Consider the following 17,923-nt stretch of genomic DNA (forward strand, 5'->3'; position numbering starts at 1 on the left):
TCCCCTTGTAATTATGGCAGGTGAAACTGCATCCCATGCATCTTTTATCCATTGTTATTTGCAGAAGTTCAGGCTCTTACATTGCCACCTGCAGTGAATGTATGAGCCCCCGAAGTCATCCACTCATTCCATTTCTTCCGCGTGTGCATTTTAAAAGGGCGATTGCACGATACATCCATTACCTGCAACAGTGCAGTCATCCCACCAGGAATAATCACCAAGTCAGTTTTATTTTCCTTTGGTATTTCTTTAATGGCTGGCATGCGATGGCATCGAAAGGCATCCAGCACCAGCATTTTGCGGACAGTTGTTTTTGTTTACACCAGATTGACCTAATCGAGTCCTTAGTGAGTGCCTCATCCATCCATTCTTTTGGGTTGCATCTCACTATGACCCCCTTTGGCCACTGGCAGTTCTTGCGAAGAGTTTTTCGTCCAAAGATAATCTATGGCTCCATCTTAGTCCCATTGCCATACACACCCATCATTACAGTAAAGTGGCTTTTTTTCATTCCCAGTAGACTTTATCCTCACAGTTTTTCCACCTGTCTGATCAATTGTATGAGTGCCTGGCAAATCAAAGGTGAGGTATGTTTGATCAGCATTTGCTATGCACCCAATTTTGTACTCACGCTGCTTTCTCAGGTGAATGATGAACTGCTGGTACTTTGTCAATTTATCGTCATAATCGGCTAGAAGACGTTGTCCAATTGTTGTTCTGCGCCTAACAGAGACATTGTGCCTCCTCATAAATAAGTAGCACCAGTTCGCAGATGACCTGAAATCTTGGTTACCCTTCCCCATCATGTTCAATGCTTCGAAACGAAGATCAACGGTTCTAATAGGACAACCTCTTGCCCTCCATTCAGTTACAATCTTGAGCAGCTCTTCCTCCATCTCTGGGAACTGTCCAACTCTTCCGCATCCAAAAGCTTTTCTGTTTTTTTTGACGGATTATTTTGTACTTCGTCTTCCTCCACAATCTTACGTTCGATTCAGCCACTTTGAACTCCCGTTCTGCTTCGTGGTTTTCCACGTCTCCAGCAGCAGCGAGGACTTTTCTTTTAAAAGCTGCTGTGTAACTTGTTCTTTTTGACGACATTTTTGTCATTGTTTAAACTCACAGGCAACCGTTTGAGCGTTTGCTGCAGTAGCAATATGCTAGGCTAACGGTCGCAAAACGGGAAACTCCATATAAGAGGTGAGGAGCTCAGGTTGGTGGCGCACGTTACCGTAATACATATAAATGCGGAACATTATACATTGAATATCATACTGACATGTAAATATATACCTTTTTAACCCCCCCCATACTTGTATAAGACTATACAATGTGATTGTATTTTTCATCCATACCTAAACAAATACCAAACAATACATTGTATTAACTTTTTGAAAATATTTTGGGAAAAATATGTGCATTATTTGAGAAAATACGGTACTAAAGCCTCTTGAGGTCTCGGGAAGGTAGAACGCCTTTTCGGTATTTCTGCTTTCACATCTTCGCACCACCAGTACTGTTCCTGGAATACAATGAGCTTTTCCACAATACTGAAATAATTAGCTTCCTGTTAAGTTTAATATGATGATAAAGATCGAACCATGACCCACAGCAAACATTTGAGTGCACTTGACCAAACAGGGTAAGCTCAGGCTTGTCACAGGCAAGCCAAAAAAAGTCAACTTCAAGCGTGCGGCACATCAGGCCATCATTCTGAGACCCTAAAACCAAATCCGGCCGTACCCAGGTTTCGTCCCACATTCCAAAAACATGCATGGTGGGTGAATTTAAGACTTGAAATTTTTCGCTAGGTGTGACTATGATAGTGAATGTTCTTTTTTTTGTCTATATGTACCATTTGATTGGCTGCCGACCAGTTCTGGGTGTACACCACACTTATTGCCTGAAGTCACCTGAGACAGCCGCAAGCACACCCACAACCCTAGTGAGGATAAGGGGTTTGAAAAATGGATGGACCAACGAAGGGATGTACTCCAAGTGTTGGGGATTACGAACACGTAACCATATGCCAACCTTCTTCTTCTTCACACCGCTTACATTGGGGTAAAAGATGTGATTTTTTTTTTTTTCCCCAGACTGATCTCATTATTTTTGTGTATACGTAGTCGGGCAAGGTTCTAAAATTGGTTAGCAGAGTAAGAACAAATTTAAGATTGTGAGTCAAATCTGCATACGCACACTATAGGCACAAATTTGTGGATTTACACTTTTTGTATGATTCCCATTGATACAAGTGGAATCCAAATATCAAATGTGCCCCTCTATATTGGGACTTGAAAAGAATGGAATAATTGTTTGTACGTGCTCCTAAAATATTCAAGCAAAGATCATCCTAGTTTTTTCGTGCTCCTCTGAATCAACTGAATCAAGTTTCCCCACAATCTGGCAATGTCACTGACCAAGTCAACTCCAAAAACTAGAAAGACCTGGTTTTAGATGACCATCAAGAAAATGAAATACATTATAATACTAGTAATCCAATTTTAATCTCTGAATAATTACAGCCTTACACTAAACGTAAAAATTTTATTGCTCCTTTGCTGGAATGCTTACCATGTTTGCAGTCTTGATCTGCTTCGTCATATTTTTTCTGTTGGGAAGGAAACAAGAAATGAACAACAGCCACCACAAATATATTTTCGACATGCTGCCGGAGTCCATCCTACACAGAAGCTCAGAGAATCACTCTTTGCCTCGCAATAGACTCATTACAGTATATATGTAGTTTACATAATCGTACAGCATACCATATTTTCCGGAAAACAAGGCGCTACTTTTTTCGGGCGCCAAGAACCCAGCGACCTGTTTTCTAATGCGGTTGAAATTACGTTGTTTTTTTTCGCTACCGGCTATGAGTTTAAAAGTACAACAAAAACTTGTTTGAATGAAATGGTTCAAACAATGCCTTTCCCTACGATGCACTCTGGTTTGGGCAAACACAGAAACAGGGACAAGAAGAAGGAGATTTTACTTTCAGCAGGCGAATAAGAAGAATCCATCTCATTTGGCCCTAGTAGAAGAATCTACCTTAATTGTGCGTGTAAGAATAATCTACTTCAATTGGCCATAGAAGAAGACAGAACTCCTTTTGGCTTGTGTGGACGAAGACAGCGCTAGTTTTTTAGTGACATGAAAGTAGGATGCTGCACGACACAAACACGAAATATATATTTAGTATTTAATTTCAAAGTCATTCACAAAAAGTAGCCACATGCAAAGATCTAATGTTACAATTATGTAACAATACACAAGGAATTTGTCTCCAGCAGTCGGTGCCGACCTGGTACGACATTCATGTTGAGTATTGTTTCTTATGAGTCACAGTTGTGCAAAGATCCAGAGTCTTCAAGGATTTAGACCTGTTGGAGTGCGTCAACCTTCTACATTATGTCAAGCTTATACAATGTGCTCTTACCCATTCGTATTTCAACGTTATAGACCAGTGCAATGACAATTGTGCAAAGGGTGCAATATAAAGTGACGAATCGTACGATAGTCTACAGCAGGGGTTGAGAACTTTTTTTACTGAGAGACCCATAAACGGCAAATATTTAAAAATATAATTCCAAAAGACCCATACAATATTTTTAAAACGAAATACAAGTGTTATTTGTGCATTTTATGTAAGACCAACACTTTATTCATTTAAATAACATTATGCTGTTGAGTATATTGGTAGAAGGGTGCTGAGGATGGAGCTGCCAGGCAAAAGAGCGAGAGGAAGACCAAAGAAAACCTTGATGGATGTTGTAAAGGAGGACATGAGGACAGTGGGTGTTAGAGAAGATGCACAAAATAGGCTTAGATGGAAAAAGATAACACGCTGTGGCAACCCCTAACGGGTCAAGCCGAAAGGAAAAGAAGGAGATGCTGTTGTGAACCAAAAGTACTTCTTACTATTAATGCGACTTCTTTTTTTTTTTTTAATGTGAGAAAGACTTCATATGCATAGGTAGAACCAAACATTGTCAGTACAGCAATATTCACATGCCGCAGTGTGTAATATGTGACAGGAAGTGGGTTCCAAGTTTTCACAATCAGCTGGTCTGCAGGTTTAATTTTTTTCATTTCTTCCCACTTATGAGCGCTCACAGACAGAGGCATGTCTATGTTAAAAAAAATTCCAGTGGCACATAAGCACGCTGTCATAATAAACCACATTGATATGCTGCATAAGGACTGTAACATTTGTAATTATGAATGTACCCCTTTAAGAGTGGAGGGGAGCGCTGCAAGTTAAACTAGGAAGAATGTGTGTGGCCCAATGGTGTGTGCGCGCAGCTGGTCGTTGTTAGAAAAAGTTACGCATGCTATCAAAATGTTCGGGGGGAAAAAAAAAAAAAGAATGACGTCTTTACTTGTCGATTGACCAAAACTGCCTCATGAGCACACCTGCTGGTTACAATACGATGTTATGAGGGCTCCGCGAGCCATACGCAACAACCAAAAGAGCCAGGTATGGCTCGTGAGCCATAGGTTCCCGACCCCTGGTCTGCAGTATATATTACTAATACTGATTGGACAACAGGATGTGAGGGTACATGAGTACAGTCACTGTTTGGAAGCAAGTTATGTAAATAAATGTTTAAAAAATCTGTGTGTGAATACCTCATTTTTACATTGTGTATGGTATAGAGTATACCCTCGGCGTTTGATCTGGCGTGACTTGCGGATGGAAAAAAACAAAACCAAAAACGCTCCACAGAGTGGATTCTGCCTATACAATAGTGCGCGTTGTTGTCCAAAGAATACGCTATTCTTTAGATTATAACCTATATAAAGGTTCTGAAACAAGAATATTGAAGGAACATTTTTTATTTTCATTTAACCTTTTCTTATTAGTTAAGTCAAACAGTATGTTGAAAACTAATCTTATCACATTTTCCATCACCACTGCAAAACGGGCACGAAATGTTTTTATAAAACACACAGTATTAAGGCAACTTCTGGTTATTTCTAACAGTGTAAATACAGGGCAATCATAATATTTTGAAAACTTAAAATATGAGTCCAAACAACCAAGATCATTTTGCCAAACGTCAGACATAAAAATTTAGACAATTTATATCAAATAGGCGACTGCACTTACAAGTTATATATCAGAAATAAGTACGCAAGTAATTTGTTTATACATACATATATACACACACACACACACACATATACATATATATATATATATATTATATATAGGAGGGAGAGAGAGAGAGAGAGAGAGAGAGAGAAAGAGAGAGATCACGAAATATAAAAGTGAGCAATAAAATGCATGATATACAGGGCCAGTGCTACAGATTGACAATTGTATTAACATTTGTCAGTTATATAATATTTGAGAAATTTTTGTCCAACTCACCTTTGTGTTTCCTAGTTTGAATATGCTCCTGGATAAATGCACGGCACTTTGCAGGCAACGTCCACTTTTTGTATGTGTTTGGTTAGACATGTTGAAACCGTTTTCATTCCTATCTGCACGGTTACACTTTTTTCAAGCCATGTCCATCTGAAAGTTTTTTTACCCATGGTTTTTATCAATTTCCCTGACACAATTTTAATTTTTTTCACTCCAAGACTTTCGCCATACTGGAAAACGTGCAGACCGCTCGATAACATATGCATACGTATGTCTATAAGTGATATCTATGCTGTAGTAAACAGAATGCTTCTCTAAGAAATGTTAACATCAGAGTGAAAATACCGATGAAATACTGCTGAAATGCTGCCAGAAATCGGAATTTGTCGTTATAGCAATGCCGTAAACAGGTAGCAATGCCATTTTCCGCTATCACAGCTGTGACTAATTTCATGACGAGCTTTGCCGATAGATGCTGGCAGCCCTTTCCTGATCACAGCCTCGCCCCGCGTCTAGCCGTACCCCCAGCCCCAAAAATTTTTCTCAATGAATCTACACGTTTCACAACAATGACATTTTCACCTGAAAAAACTCGGAATTCCACGAATTCGTGGAAAATTCTCATCCCTGAAGTTTTCTGACGATACCACCGTTGATTGGACTCATCTCAAAAGGAGATTAGCCTCCCTAAAGGGATGAGTTTGTAAATCTAAAAAAGTGGTCTTCAGCAAACAATCTTACACTAAACACAGGGTTCATACTCAGTCTGACCAAAAAAATTTAAGGGCTTTTTAGGGGTATTCTTAGGGACTGACACGAAAAATTTAGGGCCGACAGAAAAATATTTAGGGCCATCGTGGGAAATCAAGAGGAAGAAAAAAAGACTCACCCAGTGGTGCCATCAACTGTTCTTGGTTCATCAAATGTTCCATTGCCTCAGTACCTGTGACAGTGATCACCTGTCGCCCCTTGTGGTAGACCTCATTGATATGACCATTGTCAATGTCTTCACATAGTCTACAGAAAAACAGATTCTAACTACAATTGCAACTATATACACAAATGTCTTCTACTGATGTCTGTCTCGGCACCCCTACGAGTCTAGCTCCTTGAGCCAACCCAGGGCCTCCTCTATTTGTTGCTGCAGAGGTGCCAAAGTGCTCTCTTGTCCTTTGCTCTGCTTCTGAGTGCATTGGCCTCGGTGATAAACCTCAGATTCCTCTTTTCTTCTGCCTCCTCACACAGCCTGTCAGCCTTCTCAATAAGCGTCGATATGTCAGTCTCCATTGTGGCTTTTTTGGCTTTGAGGCAGTAGAGATGAAAAGTGGGCAGCGATGCCAAATGTAGCCAGATACAAAGTCTTCCTTTCCCCACAGTGGTAGTTTTTAGCAATGTCACTGTCTGGGAACATGACTGCAAACACTTTCGAATTATTTTCACAAGATGTGTAACTGTAATGGTTGCAGATCAATTTTATAGTCCGTACGATCTCTGCCTTTAACCAGTCCGTCTTCGTGTATTGAACTACGTTCATAAACCCTGACTTCTGGCTGGTTGAAGTCGATGACTGGACAACTGTAGGTCCGCATGCACTGCCAGTACCACTGCCTAAAGTTGATGTTTCATCATCTTCATATTTTAGAAACCGATTCATACCAACGGAAGATGAGAGTCTTCGCCAAATCGGCGTGTCTCCTGTTTTTCCGGTACGACTCCAGCGCTTTGACGCCCATCTTTTCAAGCTGATAACTCTGCTTGTACAGATGGTAGTAAAACACGTGCCGATCATTTGGATCTTGATGAACCCAACTCCCAAACTCCTTACTTTCAACCCAAGCATATTGAAAAATGCACTTCCCCATGATACAAGTTTGATCGATGAAAGAACTACGCTACGTCGTAACGAAGACGAAGTGAAATGCCTACTCACGGAAACAAACAATGGGATATCGACAAGATGGCGACTAGTTGTCAACACGGTGACTTCCGTTGACAATTTCCGGCTGTTTTGGACGCCAGACTGATCGCTATTTTTTTAAAATAAAATTTAAATATATAATAGTAAATGTAAAATAGGAAGAATTTTGGCGGTAGAGGTCCTCCCTTTGATTTTTTTTTTAAATTTAAGGCCTTTTTAGGGATTTGACCGGTTTTCGCAGATTTTTAAGGAGTTTTAGAGGCCCCTAAATGCACCTTCAAAAATTTAGGGACTTTTAGGGCCGCATGCAAACCCTGTAAACACCACAAAGCTGAAACAAATCATCCTGGACTTCCAGAAGTGCGGCATGGACCCGGTCCCACTGTTCATCAATGGGGAGTGTGAAGTGGGTCCACTCCTTCAGATTTCTGGGAGGTTACATCACAGATAAACTCACCTGGACTATAAATACTACAGCGGTGGTGAAAAAGGCCCAGCAGCGACTCCACTCTCAATGTGTGCTCAGGAAGAACAATCTGGAAACTAAGATGCTGCTGGCTTTCTACAGAACCACCATGGAGAGCATCCTCACAAACTGCATCACAGTGTGGTATGCTGGATGTACAACAGCAGACAGAAAATCTCACTGGCTGGTCTCTGCGCTCCCTAGAGGACATTGCCAACTCCCACAATCACATAATGGGTACTAAGATCATTAAGGACTCTTCCCATCCTGGTCATCACCTGTTTAACCTGCTGCCCTCTGGAAGGCGCAACAGGTCCCACAAAACACAGACAAGCAGACTCAAGGAGAGCTTTTTTCCTAGAGTCATCAACTCCTTGAACTCAAAACCACTAAATGTAACAGTAATGTAGTGTAAAATTATGCAACTGCACTTCTTTCTTGCTTTTCTTGGTTTTAATAATCTTGCCAAGGCCTAGACAGGGGGTAGAAGATACGATTTATTTTAATTCTTTTAGCAATAACTGTCCCGTTATTGTATGTATATATTTTGTCTATTTTACCTCATACCGAAGAAGTTCTATTTTTATTCTATTTTATTCGCAAAAGCACCTTGTGGCGAAACTCCGCAGATGTGCAAAATTTGACCCAAAAAAAGGGTGATTGTAGGATTCATCCATTACCTGCAACTGGACAGTCATGTTAACAGGAATGATCACTAAGTCTGTTTGATTTTTTTAATAGCTGGCATGTGATGGCACAGAAAGGCATCCAGTACCAACATTTTGCGAGAGTTACTTGTAGTTACACTGACTGACCTGATCCAGTCTTTTGTGAATACCTCATGCAGCCATCCTTTTGGGTGGCATCTCACTAGTCCTTTGGCCACTGGCAGTTCTTGGGAACAGTTCTTCATCTAAAAATTATGTATGGCTCCATCTTAGTCCCATCGCCATACGTGCCAAGATTTACAGTAAAGTGTTTTTTTTCCTTCCCATTCCCAGTAGACTTTATCCTTACTGGTTATTAACCTGTCTAATCAATTGTATTGGCAAATCAAAGGTATGGGGCTTTTGATCAGCATTTGCTATGCACCCAATTTTGTACTTTCATTGCTTTCTTAGCTGAATGATGATCTGCTGATATTTCATCAATTTATCTGGATAATTGGGTAGAAGACCTTATGCAATTGTTGTTCTGTGCCTAACAGAGAGGTTGTGCCTCCTCATTAGTAAGTACCACCAGTTCGCAGATGCCTTAAAATATTGGTTCCCTTTATTGTCAACGCTTTGAAGCAAAGTTCCATTGTGCTAATAGCATTGCCTTTTGTCCTCAATTAAGCTACCATCTGTAGAAGCTCTTCCTCCTTCTCTGGGAACTGCGCAACTTTCCCATGTCCCAAAGCTCTTCCGTGTGCTTTTCGATGGATTATTTTCTCCTACATGTTCCTCCACAAGCTCACATTTGATTCATCCAATTTGAACTGCCGGTCTGCTTCACAGTTTCCCACTTTTTCAGCAGCAGTGATGACTTTTCTTTTAAAAGCAGCTGCATAACTAGCCCTTTTAGTCAACATTTTTTATTGTCCTACTTTAGGTAGAAAATCTCACGGGCAGCCGTTTCTGATGTTTGGTGCAGTAGCAACAAATATGCTCTGCTCATGATCTTAAGATGGCAAACTCACGCGAGTAGGTCAGGAATATCAGGTTGGTGGTGCAGTTTACCGTAATACATAAATCTATAACAGACTTTGAATATCATAATGAAATGTAAAACTTTTTCACCACCCTATGTACGACTACATAATGTGATTCTTTTAATAATCTATACCTAGAGATGAAAGTGGACTTTTGTGAAAATTCCTGAAAATACAAATGCGGCCACTGAAAGTGTGAAGTCCTGCTAGGAGGGTCCCTGCACTCCCGGGAAATATTTGAAAACATGGATGGCTGTGGTGCATTCTGGCAATATCTGTGAACAAAATTCAGACAAAAATTTAAAGTAAAATTTCAAAGTCCTGACAAAAAAAAAAAAAAATTGGGCAGAGCTTCTCCAAAGACCAAGCCCAGATTTTTTTTGCCCCCCGTCCCTCTATTACTGGAGAGCACAAAATCATATTTGTCATTAATATATGGTTAAAATATGCCATCCTATCTCAAGACAGATTAATTAAGTGAACTATTCAGTAAAGAGGTCTCGAAAATTGTCCTTTTCTCCACATTATACATATAGTATGTATATAGAATATATACGAAAACATATCCTAGAATTTCTACACCGTACAGTAAAACATGTTAAAGAAGTTGATCTGTAGTCATTACTATTAACATTTAAGTCTCAAAACTTGTTACGTCACGTTGTACTGACCAGATTGCTCACTATCTTATAGATCTAGTAATACTAATAGTATAATGAGTTGCCTTTAATATTTTGATACACCCACACACACACACACACACCACACACACACACACACACACACACACACATTTGAAAAATGTACAGGTGTGGTCAGTCACGCTCTGAGATAATGTTGCTGGTGTGATTAGCGATGCCCTTAAAATAACTTACTGGACTAATATAACTGTAAATTAAAAATAAACAAATACATAACCCAAATAGAAAACTAAAAATTCAAACTCAGAAATTATCATTTCCAATTTCAACTGATATTAGTAGAACATGATATAAAATGGTATTTAAAATTTTTCATCAAAAAAATTCTTTATCTGACAAACTTTATTTGAAGAAAAGTTAAATGCACTGGCCTGTCAAGGAATAAACATGAACGGTCTACACCCGCAATGTTTTGAAAATGCTGAAAGTTTAGTTCAACATAATCGGCGTTAGTGGCAACAAGCTAGCAATACATTGTAACATTCTTGTTGCCAATCGTGATGTGTTGTTGTGGGGGAAGAGGGAGCATGCATCGCCGCGATTGCAGTCACTAGGAGGCCGGCTTGCTGGAGCGCGCCTTTATGTGCATGCGCTCGACGTATTGGCCACACCTGAATCAAGCGACGAGGTGGATGTTAGGATGCTTGTGAAAACAAAACAACGAACTCAAAAGCATGTTCGTTTAATGTTGTCAACTAATTTCCGGATTAATTTTAGGCTATTTTTCCTCAATTTTCCACTGGAATTTTCATGAAAATTTGCAAATCCGGAATTTGGGGAAAATCCGGAGGACTTTCATCACTGTATACCCAAATATTAAGTGCTCGATTGACTTTTTGAAAATGTTCTTGGAAAATTTTGCGTAGTATAAACAAGAAATTATGGTAACTTGCATTTGTAGCAGGAGCAACAAACTGTTTACAGACAATAGTTTTCTGAAGTGTTCCTGAGCCCATGTGGCAATATCTTCTACACAATGATACCAGTTTTTAATGCAGTGCCGCCTTTGGGACTGAACGTCACTGGCATTTAAAGTTTTTTCTTGCTGCTTACATGGAAAGATTTCACAAGATTCTCCAAATCTTTTAATGACATTATGGACCTTACAATATCAAATCCCGAAATTATTTTCAAATGTATGTTGAGAAATATGTTTACATGTAATAGGAATCAAATTAAAAAGAATATTTGCCGCCCACCACAAAAAAAAAGGTTTGAGCTCATTATTGTCTTTGGAATGTATGCAACTAAACGTTTTAAAAGGATGAGCAAATCATTATATTCTTTTTTATTTAGTTTTTCCATGTCACAACTTAATTGGAATTGGTGTTTGTACGATGTCTAATTTATAAAAGTTCTGAAATTAGATGAAAATTTAGAAGACAATTATTACATAGTAAATTACTCGAGTCAAAATACTTACCAAATGAAGAAAGGCAGCGATGCGGTAAAGCAGGGCGCGACTGCGGAGGCCTCTGTAAGGGTTTGGCGAGAGGGGGTTGCCTGTGGATTGGGATTGAGGAGCAAGGACCGCCAAGGTGTCCGTGGTGTGACTGACTACCGCCTCATATTCCTGCCTGAGTAACAATCTGATGGCTTCTTCACATGATTTTTCTGCTCTCCTGTCCGCCATGACTTAGGGACAAAACTGGAAGGAAATTAAAAAAAAAAGATCAACAGTGTGACATAACTATACGTATACTATGGCCGCTAGTAAAAAAAAAAAAAAAAAAAAATGAAAATAAAAGTCCCTTGTTTGATCATTATCAAATTGAAGTTTTTGAAAAACTTTTTTAAATAGGTGATTTTAAAAGCAAGAGTACATAACCATTTACCATTAATATTTAAAACAGTAATCACAAGTGTGTGTGTGTGTATAATATATATATATTATACACACACACACAGTTGAAACCAGCGATTTAGATACACTCTGTAAAAACATTTAATTTTTTTGTCAGACTATTTGGAGTCAAATCATACTAAACCTCTCCTTTTCAGGTTAGTCATAATCACCAATATTAACTTTGTTAAATGCCACACAAATGAGAGAATTTCATTTTATTTTCTTCAAGGTTAAACGTTTACACACATTTCCTAAGTATTGCAGAAAATTTCCTTTGACCTGCATGTCTTGGGTAAACTACCACAAGATTCAGACAGTCTTCTTCTCCTTTCGGCTTGTCCCGTTAGGGCTCACCACAGCGTGTCATCTTTTTCCATGGAAGCCTATCTCCAGCAACTTCCTCTCTAACACCACCTGCCCTCTCCTCATGTCTTCCCTCACAACATCCACCAACCTTCTCTTTAGTCTACCTCTCGCTCTTTTGCCTGGGAGCTCCATCCTCAGCACCCTTCAACCAATATATTCACTCCCTCGCCTCTGGACATGTCCAAACCATCGAAGTCTGCTCTCTAATACCTCGTCTCCAAAACATCCAACTTTGGGGTCCCTCGAATTAGCTCATTTCTAATCCTATCCAACCTGCTCACTCTTAGCGAGAACTTCAACATCTTTATTTCTGCCACCTCCAGTTCTGCTTCCTGTTGTCTCTTCAGTGCCATCGTCTCTAATCCATACATCATGGCCGGCCTCACCAGTGTTTTATAAATTTTGCGCTTCATCCTAACACAGACTATTCTGTCATATAACACACCAGACACCTTCCTCCAGGTGTTCCAACCTGCTTGGACCCGTTTCTTCACTTCCGTTTGGCACAGTTTTACACTAGATGCCCTTCTTGACACGACCTTCTGTATTTATCAGGGCTTGGGACCGGCCTACAGATTGCACTGGCTTGTGCCCCAATAGGGCAGCATTCCACAAGATTCAGACAGTATTGTGTTGGAATCCTGGCCCATTCCTCCTGACAGAAGTGGTGTAACTGAGTCAGATTTGTTGGTTGCCTTGCTTGCACATGCCTTTTCCGATCTGCACACAAATTTTCGATTGGATACAGATGAGGGTTTTGCGATGGCTACACCAAAAGGTTGACTGTTATCCTCGAAAGCCACTTTTTAACCATTTTGGCAGTATCCGTAGGGTCATTGTCTATTTGAAGACCACCTTTTCTTTAGTAGAAATGGCTTCAGTCTCAGTGAATAGCCTTTCAGCAGTCTGTGCAGGGCTCATTTCACTGTGGATATTGACACTTTCTTCACAAGGTATTTAGCACAAGGTAGCTGGTAGGTATTTAGCTTATGTTCTTGGGTTGAAAGGCCTTGCTTTCTGGCATCCAGTGCCTGTCATTTTCCAAGTGATGGGATGGCTTATAATTGAACAGATGAACGTGGCACCTTCCAGCATCTGGAAGCAGAATCTTCCCCTACCATCAGAGCCAACTCAGACACCAGGGGGGTGAACGGTTGACAGCTCCGACCCTGTCATCACCAGTGTCCAAGATATGCAGCTGCAAGTTTGATGTCACCACCACAAAGTTGAATGGTTAACTGTAACCTTTTTGCTGCCAAATGTACGTCGACAGCCTTATATCTGAACATTGTTTGTTACCAACATTCTGTGACAAGTGCAAAAGTCCAGTAATAGACCGCTCAAGTTCTGACAGGGGTGCTGTCCATCTCAATCACATCCTTCTAGGTCTAATGATCATTGTTTATGTGAGCATCAAAGTTCCCCACCAGAAACTGTCTGCGGTGTGAGTGCTCTTCCACACTTCCAACAAGGACACTAAAACGTGCGGGTACTCTGAACTGCTCTCTGGAACATGGGACAAATATCTTTGATTTTATTAATCTTATTAAATGCTTATTTTTAGGTTTTTTTTCCCATGCAAGGTATTTGTGTGCACACAAATGCACGCACCCCCCCACACATACATACACATATATATATATATATATATATATATATATATATATATATACACATATATATATGTGTATGTATGTATGTATGTATGTATACACACACACACTGAAGAAAATAAGTATTTTAACACCCTGCTATATTGCAAGTTCTCCTACTAAGAAATCTTGGAGGAGTCTGAAATTTTCATTCTAAGTCCATGTCCTCTGTGAGAGAGATAATCTAAAAAGAAAAATCCAGAAATCACAATGTATGATTTTTTTTAATTTATTGGTTTGATACAGCTGGAAATAAATATTTGAACACCTGTCTATTCTTTAACTGTCCACCTCCACTCCATGCATTATCCTGAATGAGATGCACCTGTGTGAGGTCGTTAGTTGCATAAAGGCACCCGTCTACCCCATACAATCAGTTAAGACTCAAACTTGTAACATGGCCAAGACCAAAGAGCTGTCATATCACATCATGAGGTCTCAATGATCCTTAGAAAGGTAAGGAATCAGCCCAGGACTACACGACAGGACTTGGTCAATGACCTGAAAAGAGCTGGGACCACCATTTCCAAGGTGACTGTTGGTAATACACTAAGACGTCATGGTTTGAAATCATGCATGGCACGGAAGATTCCTCAGCTTAAACCAGCACATGTCGAAGCCCGTCTTAATTTTGCCAATGACCATTTGGATGATAAAGAGTAGTCATGGGAGAAAGTTTTGTGGTCAGATGAGACCAAAATTGAACTTTTTGGTCATAATTCCACAAACCGTGTTTGGAGGGAAAACAAATGATGAGTTCCATCCCAAGAACGCCATCCTTACTGTGAAGCATGGGGGTGGTAGCATCATGCTTTGGGGGTGTTTTTCTGTACATGAGACAGGGTGACTGCACTGTATTAAGGAAATGATGACCGCGGCCATATATTGTGAGATTTTGGGGAACAACCTCTTTCCCTCAGTCAGAGCATTGAAGATGGGTCGTGGCTGGGTCTTTTAACATGACAATGACACGAACCAACAGCCAGGAAAACCAAGGAGTGGCTCCGTAAGAAGCATAAAGGTTTTGGCGTGGCCTAGCCAGTCTCCAGACCTAAACCCAATTGAAAATCTTTGGAGGGAGCTGAAACTCCGTGTTTCTCAGCGACAGCTCAGAAACGTGTCTGATCTAGAAAAGATCTATGAGGAGGATTGGGCCAAAATCCCTCCTGCAGTGTGTGCAAACCTGGTAAACAACTACAAGTGAAAGGAGTGTTAATTAGTGATGCTTCCCATAACCGTTGAATACCCGAATGTATTGTGCAACCATGGTTATATGAGTTGTTTTTCACTCACTTGTTTTTCTGGTCAAGACGTCTTGACCGTTTCACTATCGTGTTCGCATGCATACACTCACTCACTTGTTTTTCTGGTCAAGACGTCGTGACCGTTTCACTATCTTGTTCACATGCATACCAAAGACGAACATTGTTGTGGGATGTCTTGACAGTTATGGCTGCGTAAGATGTTTCTCAGAGCCTGAAGGACACACTTAGGTGTCAATAGTAAATAAGGTAACAAACATTGCGGCGCCAGGTGGGACGGGTAGGCCACCCGCCCTTTCTCTCGCACGCAACTGAAAAGTATAATAGATGCAGAGTACAGGTAGAGTCTGCTGCGGGTTTCGTACGGACGCCCAGCTGGTTGACAAGAGGACCTCTACCTGGGTGATCGGCTCTCCAGGGTGTTCAAATACTTATTTTCTTCACTGTATATGTATACAGAAATATAAAATATATAAATACTCTCATCGGCTTGTCCTGTTACGGGTCGCCACAGCGTGTCACATGATGCAAAAAGTTGAAGCCAGAAGTTTACATACACTCCAAAAACTTAATTTTTTGTCTCACTATCTGAAGTCAAATCAGACTAAACCGCTATTGTTTCAGGTCAGTCAGCTCACTAAAATTATTTTTTAAAGTTATGAAAGAGGATCTCAGAATTTTACATTTTCTTCTTCTTCGGGGTCAAAAGTTGTCATATACACAAAAATTATTGTCTTTAAAGAACACTGGAAGCCTAGATGATGAGGTCATGGCTTTGGAAGCTACTGATCGGTAAACTAAGAGGTGAGTTCATTGATGGCACACAGTGGTACCTCTACTTACGAAAGTCTTTACTAACAAAAGATTCAGGTTACGAAAAGCCACCCCAGAAATGTTTTGTCGCTAGTTACTGAAGTTCAGGATACGAAAAGAAAAAATGGCGCTGGATTCAAACGAATGTAAACATCCTGGACTGTATCTTGGTTTGAAAGCGGCACGATAGAGCTGTTCTCCCATTGGCCACCGCTGGAGCACTTTCTTGGCATCACATTGGCTAGAAGGGATGTAAATCTTTAGAACAACAAAGCAACAAGAACAAAGAACAAGAGACATTTCTGTTTATAGGAACTATCACTTATAAGAGTCACAGATGTTCAAGATGTAAAATCTTTATTTAGAACACGTAAGCGTTAAGTGTGTTACCATCCCATATTGTTTTAAGATTGTACAGTGCCGTTACCCGTTCGCGGTTCCTGTAATTGACCAGCGCAAGGATAATTGTGAAAAGGGAGCAGATTAAAGAGCAACTGACACTAAAATAAACATTTCATATACATATATTATTCACTTCGATCTCAATACGAAAAAAAAAGTGAGCGGAGAGTGTGTCATTAATGTGCAAAGTTGCGGTAGTCTCACTCAACAGCCCAGTGCCGGCCATATTGTCTGCGACGTCATTTACAGATGGCACACTGGGACAGACACCATAGAAAACACTCTGTGCCACCTGCTATGGCAGATGGACAAGAGAAGTTTTCAGATTTTTCTGACACATCTGAGACTGAAGCTCTTTTTGAAGAAGAGAACCTCTCTGAAGCAAGTGAAGTGACCGGGGCCATATTACCCTATTGTTTTGAGCAATATTAGACGCTATGCGGACAACAGACTCCCCGACAGATAGACAAGGAGGATGAGGAACCCGATCAAATATACAAAATGACTGGGCCATAATTGATTTCCTACCCCTTTTACAATCTTGGGTATGTAGTGTATTCAGGAGGACCCATGCCGAGCGAAGTAAGTACGTCAGGGCTGCCCAGACACCGGTGGCCGGTGGGGGTTGGGGGTGAGCTCCTTTCTCCTCACCGCAAGCGGCCGCCAACCCACCTCTGCATCAGCAGGCCGCCGGCTAACGGCCACACTGCCTTCCTGGAACAGGGATTACGTTGTCGGACGCAGACGGATCTTTTTATTAATACTGTTGCTTTCGGACAAGTACACGGACACCACGCTGCATTCTTGGAATATTCACTGAAAATAACATTTGTTCGAGTTTGGTGACTATACGTTGTTTAGCTAGTTAGCTCGTGTTACACACTACTGAACAGTCTTTGTACTTCTATTTTGTAATTGTTTTGTCCTGTATTGTGTGATTAAATGCAATACAAGTGCTTTGTTATATTTTGCCAGTTTGACCAAGGGGATTTATTCTAAATTCTCACATAACACATGCTATAAACTGTGAGACAAATTAGTCTTCCAAAACATCACTTCCTGGTTCTTCTCCAACACTAATGCCTCGAGAGAATTTTCTTGGTGGGAGATGAAAAAAATCCATATACGTCAACTTTCTGACGTGCTGTGAACAAAATGATGGGTCCATTCCGGCTGATTTTTTTTAACAGCATACTAAAAATTATGTTTTAGGTGTCAGTGGCCCTTTAAAGTGATGAATCGTGCGATATGTTACAAAACATATTACTAATTTTGTGGCACGGTGGGGGAGCTGGTAAAGCATTGGCCTCACAGTTCTGAGGACCCGGGTTTGATCCCGGCCCCGCCTGTGTGGAGATTGCATGTTCTCCCCGTGCCTGCGTGGATTTTCTCTGGGCACTCCCGTTTCCTCCCACATCGCAAAAACATGCAAC

The 17,923-nt window shown here is 40.5% G+C and overlaps 1 protein-coding gene across 1 annotated transcript in view; it reads right to left on the bottom strand.

Annotated features, from left to right (window-relative positions):
• helz (helicase with zinc finger) overlaps positions 1-17,923 on the bottom strand; it is a 130,324-nt gene that overhangs the window by 107,810 nt on the left and 4,591 nt on the right. Inside the window, exons 2-3 of the mRNA XM_061828683.1 lie at positions 11,573-11,797; positions 2,575-2,611 (exon numbers count right to left, since the gene is read on the bottom strand). Of these exons, the coding sequence (XP_061684667.1) occupies positions 2,575-2,611; positions 11,573-11,782 (247 nt within the window). The 5' untranslated portion in view covers positions 11,783-11,797. The remainder of the gene's footprint in view (positions 1-2,574; positions 2,612-11,572; positions 11,798-17,923) is intronic.

Source organism: Syngnathoides biaculeatus, chromosome 9 (assembly GCF_019802595.1).
Source record: "Syngnathoides biaculeatus isolate LvHL_M chromosome 9, ASM1980259v1, whole genome shotgun sequence".
NCBI classification, from domain to species: domain Eukaryota; kingdom Metazoa; phylum Chordata; class Actinopteri; order Syngnathiformes; family Syngnathidae; genus Syngnathoides; species Syngnathoides biaculeatus.